The sequence below is a fragment of the Chaetodon trifascialis genome, chromosome 7, assembly GCF_039877785.1.
Source record: "Chaetodon trifascialis isolate fChaTrf1 chromosome 7, fChaTrf1.hap1, whole genome shotgun sequence".
Taxonomy (NCBI): domain Eukaryota; kingdom Metazoa; phylum Chordata; class Actinopteri; order Chaetodontiformes; family Chaetodontidae; genus Chaetodon; species Chaetodon trifascialis.
Genome location: NC_092062.1, coordinates 26,976,072 through 26,996,684, shown reverse-complemented (window position 1 = coordinate 26,996,684; position 20,613 = coordinate 26,976,072). Strand labels below are relative to the sequence as shown.

Below are 20,613 nucleotides of genomic sequence, written 5' to 3'. Positions count from 1 at the left end.
GTTGGAGCACTGTGCTGGTGCTGAAATGAGTGTAATGCTTTAAGGTTATGGGAGGACCTGGTGCAGAGGGGGGTTACGGTGTTACATTTTTATCTTTCATCTCCCTTTCGGGGACAGACTGCGAGCCTGCCAAATGCCTTGAGGGAGCCTTCCCAGTTCAATATTTCATCCTGATGGGGTCCAGTGGTGTGAAAGAGGTCAGCGGTGAAGAGCAATGGGAAGGTCCGGAGGGAACATTCATACCTGGTGAAAAACAAAGTGCAAAGAGAGCAGAGGGAGGAAGGAAGGGAGCGCAGAAAAAAGGGGTCAGGGTTGCAGAAAGATGGAGCAAGAAATCGAACAGAGACAAACAAGAAGTGATGTCTGGAGCAGCAGGAAGGTGGAGTGTTGGAGGGTGGACAACATATTCAGAAGACATAAAGACAAAGAAAGACGTGAAAGAAAATAGAGTGCAATGCTCGACCTTCCTCGCTATAAAACGCATCCATTTGGCCCATACAGCACCTTTCTTTTCACTTCTGTGTCTCTTCACCTTCATTGTGCCATTTCATTACTTAATTACCATCACAAAGCAACCCTGGCTTTTAAGAAAAAGGAGCCGTCTTCATAGGAATACGTGAAATGAACAGTTCATAGCTGAAAATGATTCTGTGTGAACTCGCTGGACAGAAAAACTACATGTTAGCACAAAGCGTGTTTGAGTGTTTAAGAGCTCTTTCAGTCTGAGACGCCTCCACACGGAGAAAGCAGATAAACAAGAGTTATCATCAAGTGGAAACAGACTTCTTCTGCAAAGTTTGAGGAGAATCAAATGGATCTTTAGTAACTCAGTTAAAACCAGCCGAATATGAAAGAAGGGTCTGATGACAGAAAGCAGATTTGTGAATTTCATTCAAAGCACAGCGTGAATTTTCCTCCCAATCTATCAGTCTTTGCTTTCCTTATGTGTGTGTGTCCATTCATTACACCCATTATACCGCACATAATTGCAAAATATTTGCAATATAGGCTTAATATTATCCTATACATTTCCTTTTCCTCACCACAGGCATTACATTGAATCATTATATGTATAATTAGATAGACGTGTCTATAGGTGTTGAGAGTGGCGATTGGATGTGAGACGACAGCTGTAACTTTCTTTATATTCTTTATATTATTATAGTTTGGACATGTCTGATGACCTTTTACTGCATTTTGGCTGTATTGGGGTTCCACAGACTAATGTTCCTGCCCAGCTTCATGCCAAAGCATGTGATAAACCCTGAGATCCATTAGAGGATAGTGTGACAGTGTCATGTTTTGTCATGAAAATGACAAGGTGACAGGTGCGTGTGAAGGTGCAGGACCAGCAGGGGGCGATAATGATGCAGCAGAGGACAAATACAATAAAGTGTGGATGGTGTAGCAAAGGAGACTGGGGTTTGTTTCCCATGTGAGACCAAAAGTCAGTGCTAATTGTTTTAAGGAAGCAGTGACTTTAAGTTGAACTATGACTTCTGGTGTCTAAAACTAACCAAACTGCGACCGTTACCTAAAGAGTTTCCCAGCAAGCTTTATTTTGAAAGTCTAAATGGATGTTGTATATTTATTATTGCTAACTTGACCACAGAATGAGAACTTTTTTTTCCTAGACGAGGCAAAACGGTGAACACGGTGATCTATTATTAACTGTTACTGTGATCCCAGACTGAATATATCACTGCTTCAGCGCTGGATTTTTTACCTTTGAAGCTTCACAGCATGACTTGTGAGGTTTTATACCCAATAAATTCACCGCCCTGCTCACCTTCCCCCTGTATGATAAGATTCAGTGTTTTTGCATGAACACCTGGAAACCTGCTCTTGCTCATTATAAGCCAATGAAACCCCCCTTTTGGATTTGACTTGCTAATTCCTGAAGTCCTTCCCTGGTGGCAACAATCTACAACATCGGCTGATGATGAACTAACGGACTGGGTCAGGCAGTGGAGGTAATTGGGAGACACATAGGGAGGAGGATTACATTTGACAGGTCATTCATCCCACTTTAGTTAATAGTAAGCGAGGCTGGCGGCTGTGAATAGAGCATTTAGACCTCACCAGTGGAGCCCTCACTGACCAGTACATTCTCTCTTTCTATATGTGGTTTGATAGATATGAGTGTATATGTTAAATGTCTTGTTTCCATTACAGAATAGGCTCCTCAGTACCTCTGGAGCATGTGAAGAGAGCAGCCAGTGTAAACACCACATGCCTCAGTCATGCACATATTTCAAATGCAGCTCACATTGTATATAGCAGATTGTGATGCAGGCGTGTTACACAGGTCTGTGCTGCCCGGCGGCTCTTTGCAAGAGATCATTATGAAGCATCCAAAAAAATGTGATTTTTAAAATGCCATTAAATCAGCAGCTGATTTGCACTCCCCTTCCAATTTTCTCTTCTGTTTCCATTACCTGAAGCACATTCTGAACTGTGCGGCAAGATCACATTGTCTTCTGTAAACTGTGCTGCAGCAGAAAAGGAAGCGTATTTTTGTGCGCGGACATAAAATCCAAATTAAATTCATTTTAAACTCAAGTGCATGTTTATTTAAGTGTGCCTTATATTTTGTCTCATCTTATATCCACAGTTGTCGCTGCTCAAGCTGCAGCTGTTGTGGTCAAAATCAAACTCAACTGTCTCTGAGTTACAGGTTTTAAGTAGTGGAGCTCCTCAAGGCGGAGTAAACTCCCCCTTTCTTTTCACAGTATACACAAACAACCGCAGAAACCATAAACAAACAACTACCTCACCAGGTTTTCTGACGATTCAACCAAACTCAGTTTACTGACGACACATTCAAACACTGATCTGCATCTCAGAGATAGAAGAGGTTACCTGATGTTAAACATCCGTAGAACTAAAGAAATGATGATCACAGTCCAGTTTTAATCAGTGGGGAGAGAGTTGAGCAGGTAACAACACACAAGAACTCAGGCATTCACTTTGATTCTCAGTTACAATGGGCCCATTAAGTGGAGTATGTTCATGAATTAGTCAGTGTCTGCATTTCCTGCAAAGGCTCGGGGTCCGTGGAGAGGAAATCAGCATTATGTTAATGTTTTACAGGGCAGTCATTGAATCTATTATCTGTTATGGCATCACACCACGGTTTGGTAACATGTCTGTTAAATTTCAACAAAACCTGATCAGACAGCATGTGTCCATGTGTGGGGACATGCATTACCCATGTTGTGGGGGCATGTCTTACTTATGGGACAAAATACAACTCCCCATAACGTAAATCATTAAATTTGTCTGTGAAAACTTACGTTCAGGTTAGGTTTGGGTTAAAACGCAGGGTTAGGGTTCAGGCAAAGTCAGGGTCAGGGTTAGGGTTAGAGTAGGGTTAGGGTTAGGGAGACAACAAAGGCTACTCTGAATATCAATGGACAACAGTAAAATGTAATAGTAAATCATCTGGCTGCTTGACCACGCAGCCCTAACTCTAACCCTGAAGTTGTTTCTGTGCTAACAAGTCGAGCTGGAGTCTGTCACGGCTCATCAAAATGAGACTGCACTCATCACAAAAATGACACCGTTGCCCATTTGTTGATGCGCCTCAACCCGACCTGTGTTTATATTGGAGACTGTTGTCTCTATACACTCTTTTGCGAGGCGGTCTGGGAGGATGCTCGGGCTACAAACTAAGAATTTGACACCAGAAGATGTGGTTTGCTTCTTTCTCTTCTTTCTTTTTTTAAACCATGATGGCAATCTTTCCTTCATGTAGTTTTAGGCTGCTTTCACACCTGCAGTCTGGTTCGTTTGGTCTGGACTGATGGAAAAAATGAAACCATGCTGCCTTTTAGTTCTGGTTCAGTTAATGTTCACACTGACATTTACAAACCAACCAAGAGGAGTGAGGATGAAGTCATACAGAGTGAGAGGCAACTCACTTTTGGCGACTGTTATCCAGCAGCGTCAGGAGAGTCTGATGACAGACGGCAGGTCGGGCTGCACTTTCATTCTTCTCGTGTATTTTCAAGCTGTCTGGTCCCTCAGAAAGCTCACTGATTATGAGCATGTTTCGTATTACGAGACTGAAAATGTTCCGACGGCAGTTTTCGCTGCTGTTGACTGATTGATCGGGGAAAATCCCACCACTCACATGCTGACGCACGTACGTGTTACCATGGGTACCAAATGAGTTACATAAATGAATACAAGGCTTATGCAGATCGATTGTAAGAGCTCCTCCTGAGCAGGTCACCATCAGCAGGTGAATTTAATATTCGCTTTAGTTCAAAATCAGACAAAACGAACCAGAATCTGCTCAGAAGCCGACCGAGATCCTCCTTTCCAGGTGGTCTTGCTCTGTTTGGTCTGCATTAGGCTCAGTTGAAAGCTTTCTCACCAGCCCGAACGCACTGTAGAAACCAGGCGAAGCAAACCAGGGTTTGTTTTAACCAGACCACTTCAAGTTTAAGGTTTAAGTTAACCAGCTTGAGTTTGATCTTTACCACAGAGGCGACAGATCGGACTTTATTACTGCGTTCAGCTTTCAGATTTACACCTCCAAGATCTCATAAGCACCGACTTGTAATTTGTTTGACCGCATAAATTATGCACATGCATTCATGCATAATGAAAAGTTTGAGTTACACTGAACGTAGAAAACCACCATCTTGTCTGTTGCTTATTAGGTGATTAAACAAAGACTAACCTGTTTCACTGCTTTACTGATGTAAATGAACATCAATAAACATTCAGAGTGAAAAGCAGGTTGTGTCCTGTCAGTAGTAGAGAAACCTTTTTATTCGATTTGTACTAACGATTGTGACTTTGTGTAAAAGCAAAATTACAAACTTTCATGACCTTGAGAAAACAAATGACGCAGGATAATGAACACACGTTCATGCCAGGTACATAAAAAACTGGAACAGGAGCGTTTTTGCTCCAAAAAAGAAAGACGGTTCAAAGAAAATTTCTTTAAAAGCCAAAAAACTACAGCATCAAGCCTGGTAATCATCAAGTTATTGGTATTGATCAGTCACCCCCTGCAGTTGTGGTCTTTTTATGCTGCAGGCCAGTTAAAATGTGGCTTTCGCTCCTTCGAAGTGATCGTAATCTCCTCGAAAACAGCTCAGACAGCCGAATTAAACCAAAATGTCACGTAATTGATTATTTGAAGCTTTGCTGTGTATTTTAATGCCAGCCTGTTTGTTTAACACTAACTCTTTCTGTCACACACAGACCCATATCAGAGACGGCTGGCACACGAAGCCTTGTGCAACCAAAACAGATAGCGCTCAGTGTGTGTTTTTGTCCCTTTTATCAGCCGTCCGACGTAAAAGTCAGCCAGTCTCGACCGCCATCGCAGCTCATCACTGTCTTGTCACATTATCCGGCAGCGCTGAGTGGGGGAGCGGCGGCGGCGGCTGCTGTGCTGAACTTTGAGACGGACAGGCCTTCTGTGGGCTGTCAGATAGGATCCGGAAAATGACCTGCTTATTCTCCCTCGCTGTCGACATGCTGCCAACGTCTCCCCTGACAGAGACACATCAGTGCAGATCACAGACAGACGAACAATGAGAGGAGACAGACAGACAGACACAGAGCAGAGTAAAATAGATTTATTTATATTGTTACGGTGCCTTCACCTGGGTACATTTTCTCTTTACAATTTACAAGTAAAGAGACATTTACAAGCTAACAAATGAAATTAAAGACCAAAATATAATTTTTTACTTATCTGCAAGCCTTAAAATCTGCATGAAGATTCCACTTTTTTGGGAATGGAATGAGAAAACATACAAGGAGGTTAGAAAAAGGAAAATGTAAATGTGTGTGTGGACCCACTGTGAGAAGAACACATTAAGAGGGAAAGATGAATAAGAATTATGCCACATTAAAATAACAAATAAACTACACCTGACATTACTGGTGGACTCTGTGTGTAAGATCCTCAGCGCCTTCATGTTTGCCTGAATTTCTTTTTCCAGCTATGTTAAGGATGTTTATGTGAGTACAAGACCTGTTGGAAAACACTGCAAACATTTCCTTTAATTGTTGATTGATTGCGTTCGCCATCTGCTCTCTGATCGTCTGAGGTGGCTTAACGCTTACCTCCGCCTCAGGCTAGCGGCAGACAGCTCATCAGGATGATTGACAGGTGCTGGCGTTGGAACTCGACCAACGGAGGAAAAACTGCATATTAGAGCTTCGGGAAGTGATTTGAAAGATGACACTGAATTTGCTGCGCCGTGCGCTGCTGCAGGCTCGCAGAATGGGCATATGTGATATGCTTTGGCGTGTGTGGGTGTTAGCACTGTGTGTTTGCACGTGGATTATATGTGTGTCGCGGTACATTTGCTCCGGCAACATTTCCGTCCCTGGCAGGCGTGGCTCATGTGGAGTGCGTGGCTCAGTGGGTGGCTGATGGGAGCGGAGCTCAGGGAATAACATGTCCCTGGCACTGCAGCTGCTCTCTGCAGATGAGCCCTGAACACATCATGTTTCAGCGCAGGGAGGGAATTAAATGCTACATGACAGGGGGATTTCTTAAAAAGACACATGGAAAGATGCACAGGAGGTGGTGGAATTTCGGTGCTGCGGAAATTAGCAGCGCCGCCAACAATAGCACAGTGGAATAAACTCATACAGAGAACTTTCAGTCCCTTTTTCAGCACTTTATCTCAGTGATTAATGACATTGCCACGAATAAGAATACAAATACAGATTGTGTCATTTCTTGTGGCCTCATCACTACGGATTCATTTCACAGCATCTGCACCACAGCGAAGGAGAAATAACATGGTTGTAGCCCAGTGCGTGTTTCTAGTAAGAGGTCATCCACTCTCTTGTGGCCCAGATGTTTTTAACTGCCTTTAGCTTTCCAGAGCTCAGGCCCCAGTTTCCCAGCAGGCTGCAGCGCGCCTGTTTCTCTGCTGTAGTGTTTCTCGTGCCAACAGGGCTCGCCAACTCTATGTGTCATCCTCCTCTCTCATCCAAAAACTTGGGTGAGATTTACAGTACAAAGGTAGACTGTTGCATAACACTTTTCTTTCCCTCCACTGCACCAGCAAAGTGTGTCAGGGCTAAGGAGAGACCCTGCTCTGGTGATGTAATGGGGAGTTTTCAGCATTTCAGGGTGAAAAGATGGTCTCTCTGCCCGGCTGCACATTTCACTGTATATCACCACATGCATTTCATATCCATATCATATTAAGTGTTTTATAATGCTGACGCAGTGCTCAGCAATCACCAAAAGAACAGATGTGGCTGATATGAAAGTGAGAAGAACTCTGGTACGTGTACCTAATCGCAGCCTGTCGCCTCTGATGTTTAAGAGGTTCCCTCCTGACCTTCGGTACTTTAAAATGGCCAGCTATATATTTAAGCATTTCATTTTTCGAAACACTTTCGGTAAATGTATTCCCCATTAAAAGCCGATAATGTATCCAACTGCTGAGTAGGTGTGTTAGGTCATTCTACCTTTGAATGCTGCTAAAGCTGTAAAAGCTTTTATTAGCCTGGTCTCTGCTGCGCTCTCTGTACGTTTATGAGCCATACAATTCAGAATAACTGCAAATTTTCACCTAAGTTTGAAAAGTTTTAGCATTAGAGGGCGTGAATGCGCCTGTTTGCTGTGCCTGAAGCACATTCACTGAACTTCAAATGCATTCATGCTGACTCTGAAGTCAAGTTTCCATTATATCTGAACGCACCTCAACAGCAAAACTAAGCTAATCGACCCTCAAGCTGTTGTTTCTACGTTGAAGCTGCATCACTTAGGGTCAGCGGAATAAGCTGTCCGGTCGTTCTGGTGGAGCAGTTGCTATGAGTGAGTTAGCTGAAAGCCTGGTGCGTCTCATACAGACACTAAAGGGAACCTTGTGCATCTGATGAATGTGACGAAATGTCTATTTGATGTCCTGGAAATGAGACTGGGCTGAGCCGCTAACACGTCCTGCTTTTGGCAGTTCGTGAGTTCGACCCTGGACCACGCCACGCTCTCGAAAACCACATGTAACCTCCCTGCAGACCATTCCCTTGTTGAGTTTGCACACATTCTGTGTCAACGCAGTCTGTGGAGACATTTCCTATCAGAAATATTCCACTAAATTCTCTGCAGTGCTGGAACACAATGCCACTCCTCCGAACCGTTCATGCTGAGTGTCGCAGTGGATCATAAGTGCGTGAAAACACCCACCATGGACTACTTTGTGGAACTGGGTATTGTCTGTGAACATAAGCACTGTGAGTGATTCATACGAGACTGCCTCACTTCGCTGACAACTCAATTGCCGTCATTGTTTTGCTGTGAGGGGAACATTTTATTGTAGCAAGATTTTGATTATAAAACCAAGTGTATTCATTTCGGAAGAAAGTATTGATTGGATCCAATCTATGAAAATTTAACCATTTAAAAGCACGTTTCCAACTTTATTTCGCTTTGTATGAGACGTATGGTACGTTGAGGAATAAATAAATACTTGCAGATTTGAGTTTACAACTAAAGAGCGTCTTTACTCGAGTGGAACTCAGAGGAATACTTGTGCGCCTTCCTTTCTTAAATTATTTATCTTTTTGTTGTGTTTTATTTTGGTATTAAATCTGATGTCAGAGCCATATTGGAAGCTCATAACTCAAGCAGCCCTTTACAACTGCACTGGAATAAATCAGAAATATGTGCCTGCTGCTGAGCGCGACACGACGAATGCATTCCTTGAGAGACTTCCTGAAAATGTGTGCCGTTATCCCCATATTTAAACAATTATCTCGCCTCCTCTGTCTCTATGAGGGCTGGCTTTTCACCCCAGTGAAATCCGTCTCTCTAGTTGAGCCTGAGTCTGTCCCTGTTCAACCCAGCCGCCAGAATAAATGCAGCTTTACGTTCTTGGACTTGTCTCTTTGTCTCAGCCCAAGTTAGCTTCTGCTTTGTTCTATGACAGACTGCTTCTCTGTCTAAACCAGAGTCTGAACCTAAGTTAGAACCAGTTTCACTCAGTCTAAGCCTTCTCAGCCTGTGTCTATGAGCCAGAGTCAGTCCAAGTCTGGGTCTGTCCCTCTCTCAGTGTCCCCTTCAGACCCACGTTGTGTTTCATTCAGGATGTGCTTAGTCTTAGTTTGCCTCCATCAGGCTCAAGTCTGTTTCCCCCTGCTCTCTGCCGCAGTCACTTAGTCTTGGTCCTCCACCATCCAGTCCCTGTGAACCTGTATCAACCTGTGTCCGGGTTCTGGTTGGGATGTTGGGTTTCTGCTGTGTCCCTTCGGCCTCTTTCATCTCCGTCTTTAAACTGTGTCTTTTCTGGAATTTTCCGTGCCATGTTTTGTGTCCCGCGCCCTCCGGTCGCCCTCAGTGAACCGACCTCCTCCAGAGATCACCTGACCTCATCATCTGCCTGCCCAGCTGCTCCTCATTCGTTCGGTCACAGTGTAAATACTGGGATTGACTGTGGATGTTGCCAAGCTGTTGAAACATTCCAGCCATTACTGTCACCTGCACCTGATTACGTGCCTTCCTGCGTCAGTCCATTTGAAACTGTTTAGCTGATTTTACTGCCTGTCGCCAATGTGGGTGACAATCCTAATATCAGAAATACCCTTCAGCACCAAAGCGGGTGACAAACTGCCCTCTGGCACAAACTATTAGCTTGCTGCAATGCATTTGACTGTACAGGTGTGCCTAATAAACTCGATTTTTATGCAAATAAAAGAAAACGTTTGTCCCTTTGAAGCAACTTTCATATATTTATATGTTTCTAGGCAAATTTCCATCAATTCAAAAATGAAAAAGATGCACGAGATGATGAAATAATCAAGATTATCCTGTCAAGTTTCAATCATCAGCACCCCATTTACACTGTTATTTAAATGTCATCTGTACTCAGACGCGTCATCTGGATAATAAACAGTCCGATCTCACCTCTGAGTTCACATCTGGTGTTTTAATGAGAAAACTGCTATTCTGAATTCAGCAAATCTAATACAGTAAGTTCTTTTCTTTGTAAAACAAGGAAAAACATATTGTGTGAGTTAATCCTGGTGTGCTGCAGAACCCCGACTGGATAAATGATCTGCCTTGTTAACAGCAGATCAGCAGCACACATGAGTGCAGTGTCATCCATTTCCCGCCTATATTACTTTCATTTTTCACGCAGTTCTGTTGAATAACAGGCGAGTCTCTTCCAGCTCTCGATATCACTCTAAACATCCTGTGTTTTATGTTAGCTAAAAACAAATATCTGTGTCAGCGTTCTGTTGAGTGTGGATGCCAGACCTAAGATCCAGTCTAGCCAGACTGGGTCTAGATGTGGTCAGGCAGAGCCGATGTCGATGCGTGGCATCGGATGCACAGATTAATACGCTTCATAAAAAACGTAGTTGATAAATAGTTCATTTGTAAACGACTGCATTCTGGTTTACCTTTAACACAGCGTCCCAACTTTTTTGGAATGGTGGTTGTAGCACCAGGTGTCCAAGACTGACGCATCAATAGGGAATATGAAAAGACATTCATGTATATGACACAGATAATTACTGTGTGGTTCTGCTTTCCGCTGTTCTTCCAGTGGTGAATATCTCAGGAAAATCTTTCCACCACTGCACACAAATACTTTCAAAATCCCAAATAACAAAAACTGCCTCAGTTCAGCCAAACAGAATCCACAGAAAGCGACAGTGCAGCATCATTGTGCCTACCTTCTGCAGCACAATTGTCAAGGTGGATTAATCCTCCCACACAGAGCCGGCACCTTTTCTCCTTCTGCAGCCAAGTGGTGCCTATTGAGACACTTTCTCAGCGAGGCAGATGTGTTTGTTCATTCCCCAAAGCCCTGTCAGCACACAGAGGGAGGCACGAACCAAGCAGACAAGCAGCGTGCAGCAGTGCAGGCGTGACCACTCCGAGCTAGTCCTTAAGATGAAAATGTAGGCACCCGTGTGTGCGCTGGCTTTTTTATTCATGTGTGCTCTTTGTGAATCATCTTTTACAATAATTGTGGCATCACGGGCCTCCTCGTACTCCTCTCTGTGAGGCTCGCCTGCGTCAGATCCAAGCCTCGTTGATGTAGTTGTGTTGTTGTTCCAAGTTGGATTCAACAAACTCTCAAACCACCAGAGTACAAAGAAGAATTTCACACCGCAGAGCTTCCAGTCCTGCTGCTGCAAATCAGCAGACGAAAACATCACAAATCCAGCGGTGTCAGTGGGCTGTGACACAAATAGAAAAGGAATGTTTCGACGTGAAGTTAGAGCTAAAGCGCTGAAAAATAAAGCGGTCCATGACTGAACGGGGAGGTGCGACAGCCATGGAGATCAGTCGAGAGGGTATCAGAAGGTACACAGAGGACGATCCCCGTTCATAGCAGCTGCTTCTGCATCAAAATATCATTACACATAAAAAAAACCTTCATCAAACCTCCCATTGAAACTTCAAACTTCTCAGTTATAACTATAGTTTACTCACAGCAGTTCATTTTCCCCCTTTGGTCTCAGGTTTTTTAACGTCTTTCCAATCAAGTTCCACTTTAATCACAAACAACATTTGATTTCTTATTTCTTGCTTTACTTTATGTCTGTAACATTCGATCTCCAGATTCACTCACATTAAGACAGAATAATTCACAGCAGGTTCCCTTCATCTTTGGAGGAGCGCAGGCTGTTCGTGACTCATTCGACAGGCCTGAACCACGTTTAACTTTCATACGTAAGAGAAAATACGGGAAAAATGCCCCACGTCTTAAATCATTTGAGACAGCGGTTCTTGCATAAGGCCCGGGAATTCATCTCGCCAGCAGGTATTATCTGCAAAGCCACAGCCAGATATTCCTCCGCCATGACATATAACTGTGCTTCTAAAAAAACAGCACTAGCTGATATATCTCTCGACTGCAATCCAAACAATGAATTCATTTCATCCTGAAGACGCCCTCGATTGGCTCGTCCACATCACATCATCTTCTCTCTGCGTCCTCGCCGAGCTCATTAGCGAGGCACTTATACGTTCCTTCATACACCTGCAAGCCTTGTGGCACTTGTGACAGGTGGAAATGAGCGCTGAGGCACTTATTCTACACGGCTTCTCCTTGATCACCAGCAGCTTGGCTTGTACCTCGTTTGTTCGTCGCTTCGGACGAAAGAGTCTGCAAAAAAGAATACATGCAAATGTAATCAGAGATATGGCCGGTGTGTTCTTGTGATTCTGTTTGTAATTCAATGAAACCAATGTGGTTAAGATTTAAATATATTGTCTTTTGCACTGTTTTCAACTGAGTGTATGTCATTCAGTTTTCTTTCTTTCACAGCCTCCAAACTTTTTTTTGGACTCGGCGTCGTAGATGGATGAGCTGAAAGCAATAAACTCATTAGGCTGCAGAGAATATTTCACCAAACGCAAGACTGTAGCTCTATTATGTGTTTCATCTGTGCCATCAAGGCATACGCGAACTGTGGCTTCACAGACAAAACTTGTCAGAAGGTTAAATTCATCACTGGTTTTAATCTCTTCTGGGGAATTATTGATGATTATAAAAAAAATCCACTAATGCCAGCGGTTCCCTGAAAGTGTTCGCTTGAGGGATTTTGCCGACGGCCATCGCAGTAAGATTCTTACGTTAAAACACTGATAGCATGTGCCTCGAATGAGCAAACGGGGAATTAATTCTTAATATGTCTGTGTTAATGTCGGAGCCAGAAAGGACTAGTTGAAGCGAAGCATGAATGGCTGGCTCTCTAAAAAGCTCCAGGCAACCTGTTTTGTCTTTACAGCCCAGTGAGCGATGGAGGAGTGAAGCTGATTAACAGGTCGGCTTCAGCACTGTTTTAATTAGCCTCTCTCTCCGTCCTCCAGATGGACCCGGTTCAGAAAGCTGTCCTCCATCACACCCTCGGCCTCCCTCCCACCGCAAAGAGGAAGCACGTCTCCTGCAGCGTTTGCCAGCTGAGGTTCAACTCGCAGGTGAGCAAGTTTTCTTTTGAAGAGGAGCGAAAGATCCAAAGTCAGCGCTCCTGCCAGAGATTCGCTCAGAAAATACACAGGAAGTAACCTGCAAAGAAACGCTGTGTGAGAGCTGGACGTATTTTATTCAAGAGAAAAGTGAAAAACAGAAATAAATTAATGAAGAATGTCTGTTGGATGGACCTGTTGGCTGGACTGACATCTGGACAAAAGTTCGTGGCCCCCAGAGGATGAGCTCCTCCTCCTCCTCCTCCTCCTCCTCCTCCTCACTTTGCTGATCATCTCACCTTTCCTCTACTTAAAATTTTGGCTGTTGGTGAAATATCTTGATTTATTATTTATAAACAGATGTTAAAGATGCCCAGGGGCTAAATTCTAATGAATTTTCATCCAGAGTTTTATTATTTTGTGAAATGTGAAATGTTGAGTCGAATTAGCATGACTAATTAGCAAATATTAGCATGCTAACAGGCTAAACTAATGGTAAATCTGGTGCACATCAGTGTTAATTTTGTCAGCTCAGTTTTATTTAGTCATATATCAGATGTCCTTGTTAGTTTTCATCATATTTAGTCAACCTCATCCTGCTCAGCTGACTAAAAGTTGTTTTAGTCAAGTCAAACTTATGTCACATTAGATTTTATCTTATTATCCGATGAAAACGACTGAAATCTGAAATAAAATGCTTCGTCAGTGTTGTATCACTGATGTTCTTTGCAGAGTCAGCAGCTGTTCAGCTGTTTTAAGGTGGGGACACAGATTCAGGCTGTTGACCTGATGATGAACATGATTTAGGCGTGACGGTCGGATCGAGTCTGCTGCTGTCTGTGCTGATGGACGGCAGATAAAATCGTAGTCTGCGACCTGCAAAGATTGTAATCTGAAGTCTTCAGACTCAATCGCTGCCATAAATTGCTGACGTCGTCTGATGGACTGATATCCATAAAAGGTGTTGACATTTACAGCATGTGTCGTCCGGGGGAGACATACCAGCAAATAAGCAGCGTTACCTGAACTTGGTTTCGTTTTCCAAAGATTGCGTCATAGTCCACATTCCCTTTGTCTTCCATCCAGGATCTCATCCAAACTCTGCCCTGTCTTCCTCCGTGTTTGTCATATTTGTACAAATTGCACTGTATATAAACCATGCAGGCTTCTGGTCGCTGACCGTGTTTCTTTTGGTACAAGAACAGGCACCAGTTTGTGTCCTCATGGGATTCGTGTGGTTGTCTACCGCCGGATCACCAATGTGGATTGGTGTGTTTGCTCAGTTATGAGATTTATGCTCCTTCCTGACTGTCGAAGACTGAAAATGTGTGCACATTGGACGAAACTATCTTTATATGTGGTTTGTACAGACAGGATTCAGCTGGTCTTCAGGCTTGTTAGAGGCTTTATTCTGAGCCGCCGTCATCTGACAGCGAGCATTTGAATTTGAATAGCTTTGAACAGCATTTGAATAACCTTTTAGTCTGACTTAAACAGATGAGGTCAGATGGATCGGCGTATTTGTAGGCTGCAGCAAACATGTTTTCAAGGCCTGAATAAAAAAGGAGACATGACACCAAACCAGCAATTCTGACTTATATTATGCACCAATAGTAATACAGCATGTCGTTAACATACTGCACATGAAAAATTAAGCTTTGGTGCAAAGAGAATGCAAATGAACACAGTCTGAAAATACAATTCAATACTGCAGTAATTAAAATACAATGTATGCGAGTTAATATAGAGGAGACTGAATTGTTTTCTGCGTTGTTAACAGGCTGTTGAGTGTTTAATCTGTTGTGCAGTTGAGAGGGAACAGAGAGTAGGTGAGTCACTGGAAGATGAACTCCAGCACAGCGCATGCATGCAGTCCGTAGGTGTCCGTGCTACACGTGAATCAGACAAAAGGCTGAAATCACATGTTGTTGGCTGCTATTTTGCTATTGCTGTGAGCTTTTGATTTGTCTGTGAGTTTGCGTGACAGCACGGCAGGTGATGGAGAAGCCGCGGTTTTATTAGCTCTGTAAAGTCAGATCCATCATGGAGACATAATACGATGTTCCAGAGGAGCCTCATCCGTTACACCAACTCGGGATGAGAATTTATACAAGACGAAGACGAGCGAAACGAGGAGGGTTTTGTTTGAGATGTAATTTTGGATGTCTGAATCATCGTGATGTTTTTTTTACTGTGATGTTTGATGCTGTGCAGAGGTGGAAAAAGAGATATGAAGTTCAGGAAAGGCTGCCGAGTGGTTTTTTTTCTCTGATTGCTTTTCTTCTTTAACACATAATCATCTTCTTACAGAGTCATTGCTCGTGTCTGGCCTCTCATTCGCCCACTCACGTTCTTTAAGCCACATTCAGGAAATGAGCTACATAACTGTGATTTTATGAACTCAGTGTTTGATTTTATGTCCTCTGCTGTTCTGTGCGTTTACCTGCATGTGTTTTCGTGGTCTAGATGTTTTTACTTAGTTTAGCTGGCGGACATCAAATCAATACTTATTGATCAAATCAATACTTGTTGATGTAAAAATAGAAAAACAGCTCTTGATGACCTTTAACCTGCAGCTTCGCCTAACCTGACCCTACAACCACAACAGTGACTGTTAGTTCAATCAGTTTCAGGTAGCCTCTGTTGGCTGCACCCAGTTGTCGTAATTATGTCTTAAATGACCAGTTGCTCTGTTTGCAAAACAAAAACCACCATTCAGACTGAAATGATGGGCCGTCAGCGGCATGATGGTCCAACAACAGGACGAAGTCGTCCGGCTGTTTGTCTTGTTTCATGTCTGAAAAGGGACCGTTAATGTGAAAGCCTCTTCTTAGCATGTCTAATTGGTGGAATGTACTCGAGTACTGTCATTAAAATTCAAGGTACTTGTACATTACTTCATACTTTCACACTAAATACTACAACTTCATACTTTCACGCCATTAAATCTCAGCCACATCTTGTACTTTTACTTTACGTTACTTTACAGATTTTTTCATACCCTTCCCGTCCAGTGAAAACCACGTATCTCCAGGTTTGGTGATTTTGAATTTGAATGTGATAAATGTGATATGTTCCTTTATGGGCTGAGAACATTGTCTTTCTCCTTCAGCGAAATAAACTCTTTAAAAACCTCTTGGATCAGCTGGAAAATTAAGATTAAGATTAAGATCTTTACTTTATTAATCACCACACAACAGGCACATGCTTTATTTTGGTGAACAACATGCACAATGCCATGCTTTCTGATAAAATTATTCCTCGCATTTGACCCATCCTGGTCGTCCTTCCTCCACGGCAGACCAGGAGCGGTGGGCTGCCAGCTGACCGGCGCCCGGGGACCCAGTTCCTCTGTGTCACCATCGGTCAGGTGGTGATCTTCTTGCATGTTTTTTGGATCTCTTGGAATTATTTTTGTCGTTGGCTTCAATACGGTGAGCCTGACGAGCAAAACAGATTTCGGGAAGGAGACAGTATCACTGACACGGAGGTCACCACAAAGTATTTCTACATTCATTAGCTCACACACGCACTCTACAGTAGAATCTAATGACATAAACTGCATTAATATTAGCTTCCTTAATGTAACCGATGGACCAGGAGATGGGTTTCGATTTCCCTTCTTCCTAATTTGAATACCATTTTGAAAGTAATCAAAACACGTTAAAAGAAAATCACTGCAACCGCTGCATGTTGTTCAATCAGTAGCATCATAAATAGCAGTGTCACCGCTCTCTCATTAAAGGAGTAATCAATCCATTTTTAACACTGAACGTGTCGGTGATTACTCAGGATGAGGTTATTATGTTTCACGCGGGGAACTCGATCTCGGTGTGTATTTACTGTCCATCAGCTGTTAATTTGAACGCTTCATTAGAGAGATAGACCCTGTGCTTAGCTGTCAATCAGCAGGTACACTGTTGAGCTGGAACACCCAGAGGATGCTTTTATTTACGCCGCAGCTTCGGCAGAGGACGTTTAATTTGCTCTGTCGTAATGCGAACCTGCAGCATGGACTGAGGGAAGCGGCGGGAAGGCCCGCCTGTGGTCTCCTGCTCGACCCAGACCCGAGCAGAGTCTGTCTGTAGACCAGTTAATGGTCTGAGATCATAAAGAGAAAAGAGCTTGTCTGTCTTAAAAGATTTTAAGATGTTTCTGCTTTACTAGACCCGTTCATGTTTATGAGTCAAGATCATAAACTCGACTCGAGTCTGTAATTTGTTGACAGTGAGTCACCAGATTACGCTTTATTGCCTGCTTACGCTTAATGCATTTACAACTCTTCCTTTATCTCCTTACCTTGACTCATGTTTTTGTAAATTTAGCTTGTTTACTTTGCAGACGTCCAGTTTTCACAAGCTGATAATCTAAATGGGATTTCTGGAAGGAATGCAGTCAATTACCGAGCTTGATAGTAGGAACCAGAGTTCAACTCTTGGAAAGGTGTCGGGGGAGGGGGCCTCCAAAGCAATTCGATGGAGCATAATGGCATCTTAAGCAAACACTGGGTGCCACTAATGCCACTAACTGGAGCAGGGGTGGACATTTTTATAATGTTCACTGACATCAGAAACAAAGTTGAACCAAAACTTAATGCAAAGCTTTAAGAAGGAAAGAGCTTCACCTGCTCTGTGTCTCTGATAGGTGTCGACAGTAGTTTTCATGCGTCATTAACTCTGCCGACTCCCAGTTTTGGGTTTTGTTTGGTTGAAGATGTGTCACAGAGAGCCACAGTTAACATATAAAACATGAAACATTTCCAATTTTAATAACAATGATTTACATTTCTCTCATCAAATGTGCAATAAACTGGGTATGTGGGAAAGGGTTACCACTTCAATCCTTCTTGGGTTTTAACAAGACCACGAGAAAACAAAAAGATATTTGAAGGAAAAGAACTTATTGATTTTGCAATTCTTTTTATTTTTATAGACGCAGCTGTAGGACCTGTGGGGCCCCAAACAATGAGGCCAAAGCTAAAACACAAGCCGTGATCTGTTGCTTAATGCCCACAGCTCACATGTGACAAAACAGAAATGTGCTAAAGCGACTTTTTGTTTGTTTTGCCTTTGCATTCGTGTGCTATTTAGTTAAAAAGGTGCATCATTTGTTACGTTCCAGTGATTTTGGTTTGCCAAGCTTCCTTTCCCTCCATGCCGTCTCTTTATTTGAGTAACAACAGTTGAGGAGCATCCAGAGGTGCTGTCATTTGAGAACTTACCTTTTCCAACCCCCTCAGGCCTGTTTTCATTGTGCTTTCAACACCGTGACCCCACATCCGCTGAACACGCCCACAAAAATCTCAGTTCCCGCCTGCTCTGACCACAGCCTCTGCATTTCAGCACTCAGCACCTGGTGACTCAGACCCTGTGGGGCTCAACAATGGCGGTCAACAAGGTGATCAAATACCTGCTTTTCACCTTCAACTTCTTGTTTTTTGTGGGTGGAATCGCTATTCTCAGCTTATTCGTGCACATCAGGAGCAACCACGCAGATAACCAGATCACTGAGCAGCTCCCAGCTGTAAACCTGCTGATATTCATCGGTGCCGTGACTCTCATTTTTGGCTTCCTGGGCTGCTGTGGAGCGATCCGAGAGAACCGCTGCCTGCTGGCCCTGTTCTTCCTGGGCCTGCTCACGATGTTCCTCATGTTGTTGGCGGTGGGATCGCTGGGAGCCGTATCAAGAACCGCAGCTGCCCAGGAGCTGGTGAAGAAACACATGAGGCAGCTGCTTCCTCTGAGCGAGCAGCCGAAGGAAATTCAGCAGTCTCTTCAGAACGTGGAGAGGGCCGGGTTCTGCTGCGGGGTCTTTGATGGACACCTCGATTGGGGCAACTCGACGGTGGTACCCAACTCCTGCAACTGCACAGACACTTCGAGAAACTGCACGGATTTGGATGGACGCGAGATATACTCGACGCCGTGCATGACGTTCATCATGACTTGGCTGGACAGAGTATCAGACTCACTCATAGGAACCGCAATTGCATTTGGCCTTCTGATGTTTCTGGGAATGATTTTCTCATTAGTCTTGCTCTGTCAAATTGTGTTGAAGAAGAAAAGTATCATTTAAGAGGTTTTTCACAAGGCCTGAGGTCCACAGCTGCTCTCAGATCATCACGTTAGTCTTAACTGCATCTTCTCTGAGCTTTGCCTCGTGCATTTTGAAGTGTTTCGACCCGTTTGTACCTGTGTTTGTGTTTACTCCACCAAATTCATCTAACAGCTGTAGTTACATATATAATTTCCTAATGATTTTGTCACGTGACTCCACAAAAAGCAGTCTTTAACTTTTCATACTTGAAGTACATTTCGCTGATAATACTCCAGTTGTTTTGCTTTAGTAGGATTGTGACCACATGACTTTTACTGGAAGTATTTCTATGATTGTTGATTTAATGGCAGATGCCTGCTACTTTCAAACATTTGCTCTCTTTATTTATCCAGGCATAAACATCCTCTCAGTTCTGAGACAACGGCAACAATCAATCCGAGAATCATTCGATTTTGATCGACTTCACTGAGAGAAAGCATAAATACACTCAGCAAAAACCAGGTGTTGGCTGCAGCCTGTTTCCAGAAGAAAACATGTTTGAAGAATATGTTTCTGTTTGGTTTAGGCCGTCACACACGTCTGATGCACACAGAGGATCAGAGCGAGGTGTGGCTGCTTCCCACGATACCTGATCCTGCTCCCCCACAGACACTGAAGCGTCCACTCAGGCTTTGTGGGTTAAGACAATAACCAGTGGCTCTTTGTTGTGAATTGGCATCGTTTACAGGGGTCTTAACTTACCCACAGGAATGTGTGTGGGTGGGTTTGTGCATGTGTGATGCTGTGGGCCTAATCAGATGAACCGTCCTCCCAAAATCTGCATCACAATAGGCTTTAATTTACATCCCTGCTGCCCTTGAAGACGCCTCCCTTCCATATCTTACAGCCTTATGATGCAACTGTCTACAAGTTGGTATATACTCTGTGAATCTAGGTCATAAAGATTTATGACTGGTTAAAAATGGTGCACAAAGTCAGTGCTACAAATAAAAGTGAGTAAAATCCACAGATTAAAGAAAACTGAATAAACTGTTCCACAAATAAAAACGATTTACCCTCCGTTCCATCAATGCTGCGCTTCACAGATAATTTTATTTGAGTGTTAAATTCCTAATTTAGTTGTTGGACGCCTTATGAGAGCAAGTGAAAACATAAACAGCTGTAACACTTGTAAACTCTCGTCCGTGTTGAGCTTTGGGTCTGCTCTGAATAACTCTGACCACCAGCAACAGTCGCTTGTTTATGGAAGAAATTGCTCATCGTCTTATTTGAATCACATCGAGTTAACTTAATTATAAAGCCTGAACAATGTGCTCTGAACCCCCGGGCTTGATTCTTGAAGTTTCCTCTCTTGTCTCAGCACAACAATGGCCAGTTTGATGTTGTAACCCAATTTTTCAAACATGATTTTTCTGGGATTTATTTCCAGATTTCTGGACAAAGCATTCATTCATGTGGACTGAACATTTCCAGTTTCTCTCGGTTCTGCCATGCCGCCTCCTCTCCTGCCTACTCACATCCTTTTTAATTGAATGCGTTTTTTAATAGACCTTATCCACATGCTGGTTATTCCGAACACGAGGAAGGGAAGGAGAATATCATCACTTCAACAGGAAGGGACGATGTCTGATGAACCACAC

At 43.3% G+C, this 20,613-nt stretch overlaps 1 protein-coding gene and 1 pseudogene across 1 annotated transcript in view; both read left to right on the top strand.

Moving 5' to 3' along the window:
* znf385d (zinc finger protein 385D) overlaps positions 1-20,613 on the top strand; it is a 71,304-nt gene that overhangs the window by 22,779 nt on the left and 27,912 nt on the right. Inside the window, exon 3 of the mRNA XM_070966278.1 lies at positions 12,821-12,928. Coding sequence (XP_070822379.1) covers positions 12,821-12,928 — 108 coding nt within the window. The remainder of the gene's footprint in view (positions 1-12,820; positions 12,929-20,613) is intronic.
* On the top strand, positions 18,275-18,991 carry LOC139333510 (tetraspanin-8 pseudogene; annotated as a pseudogene).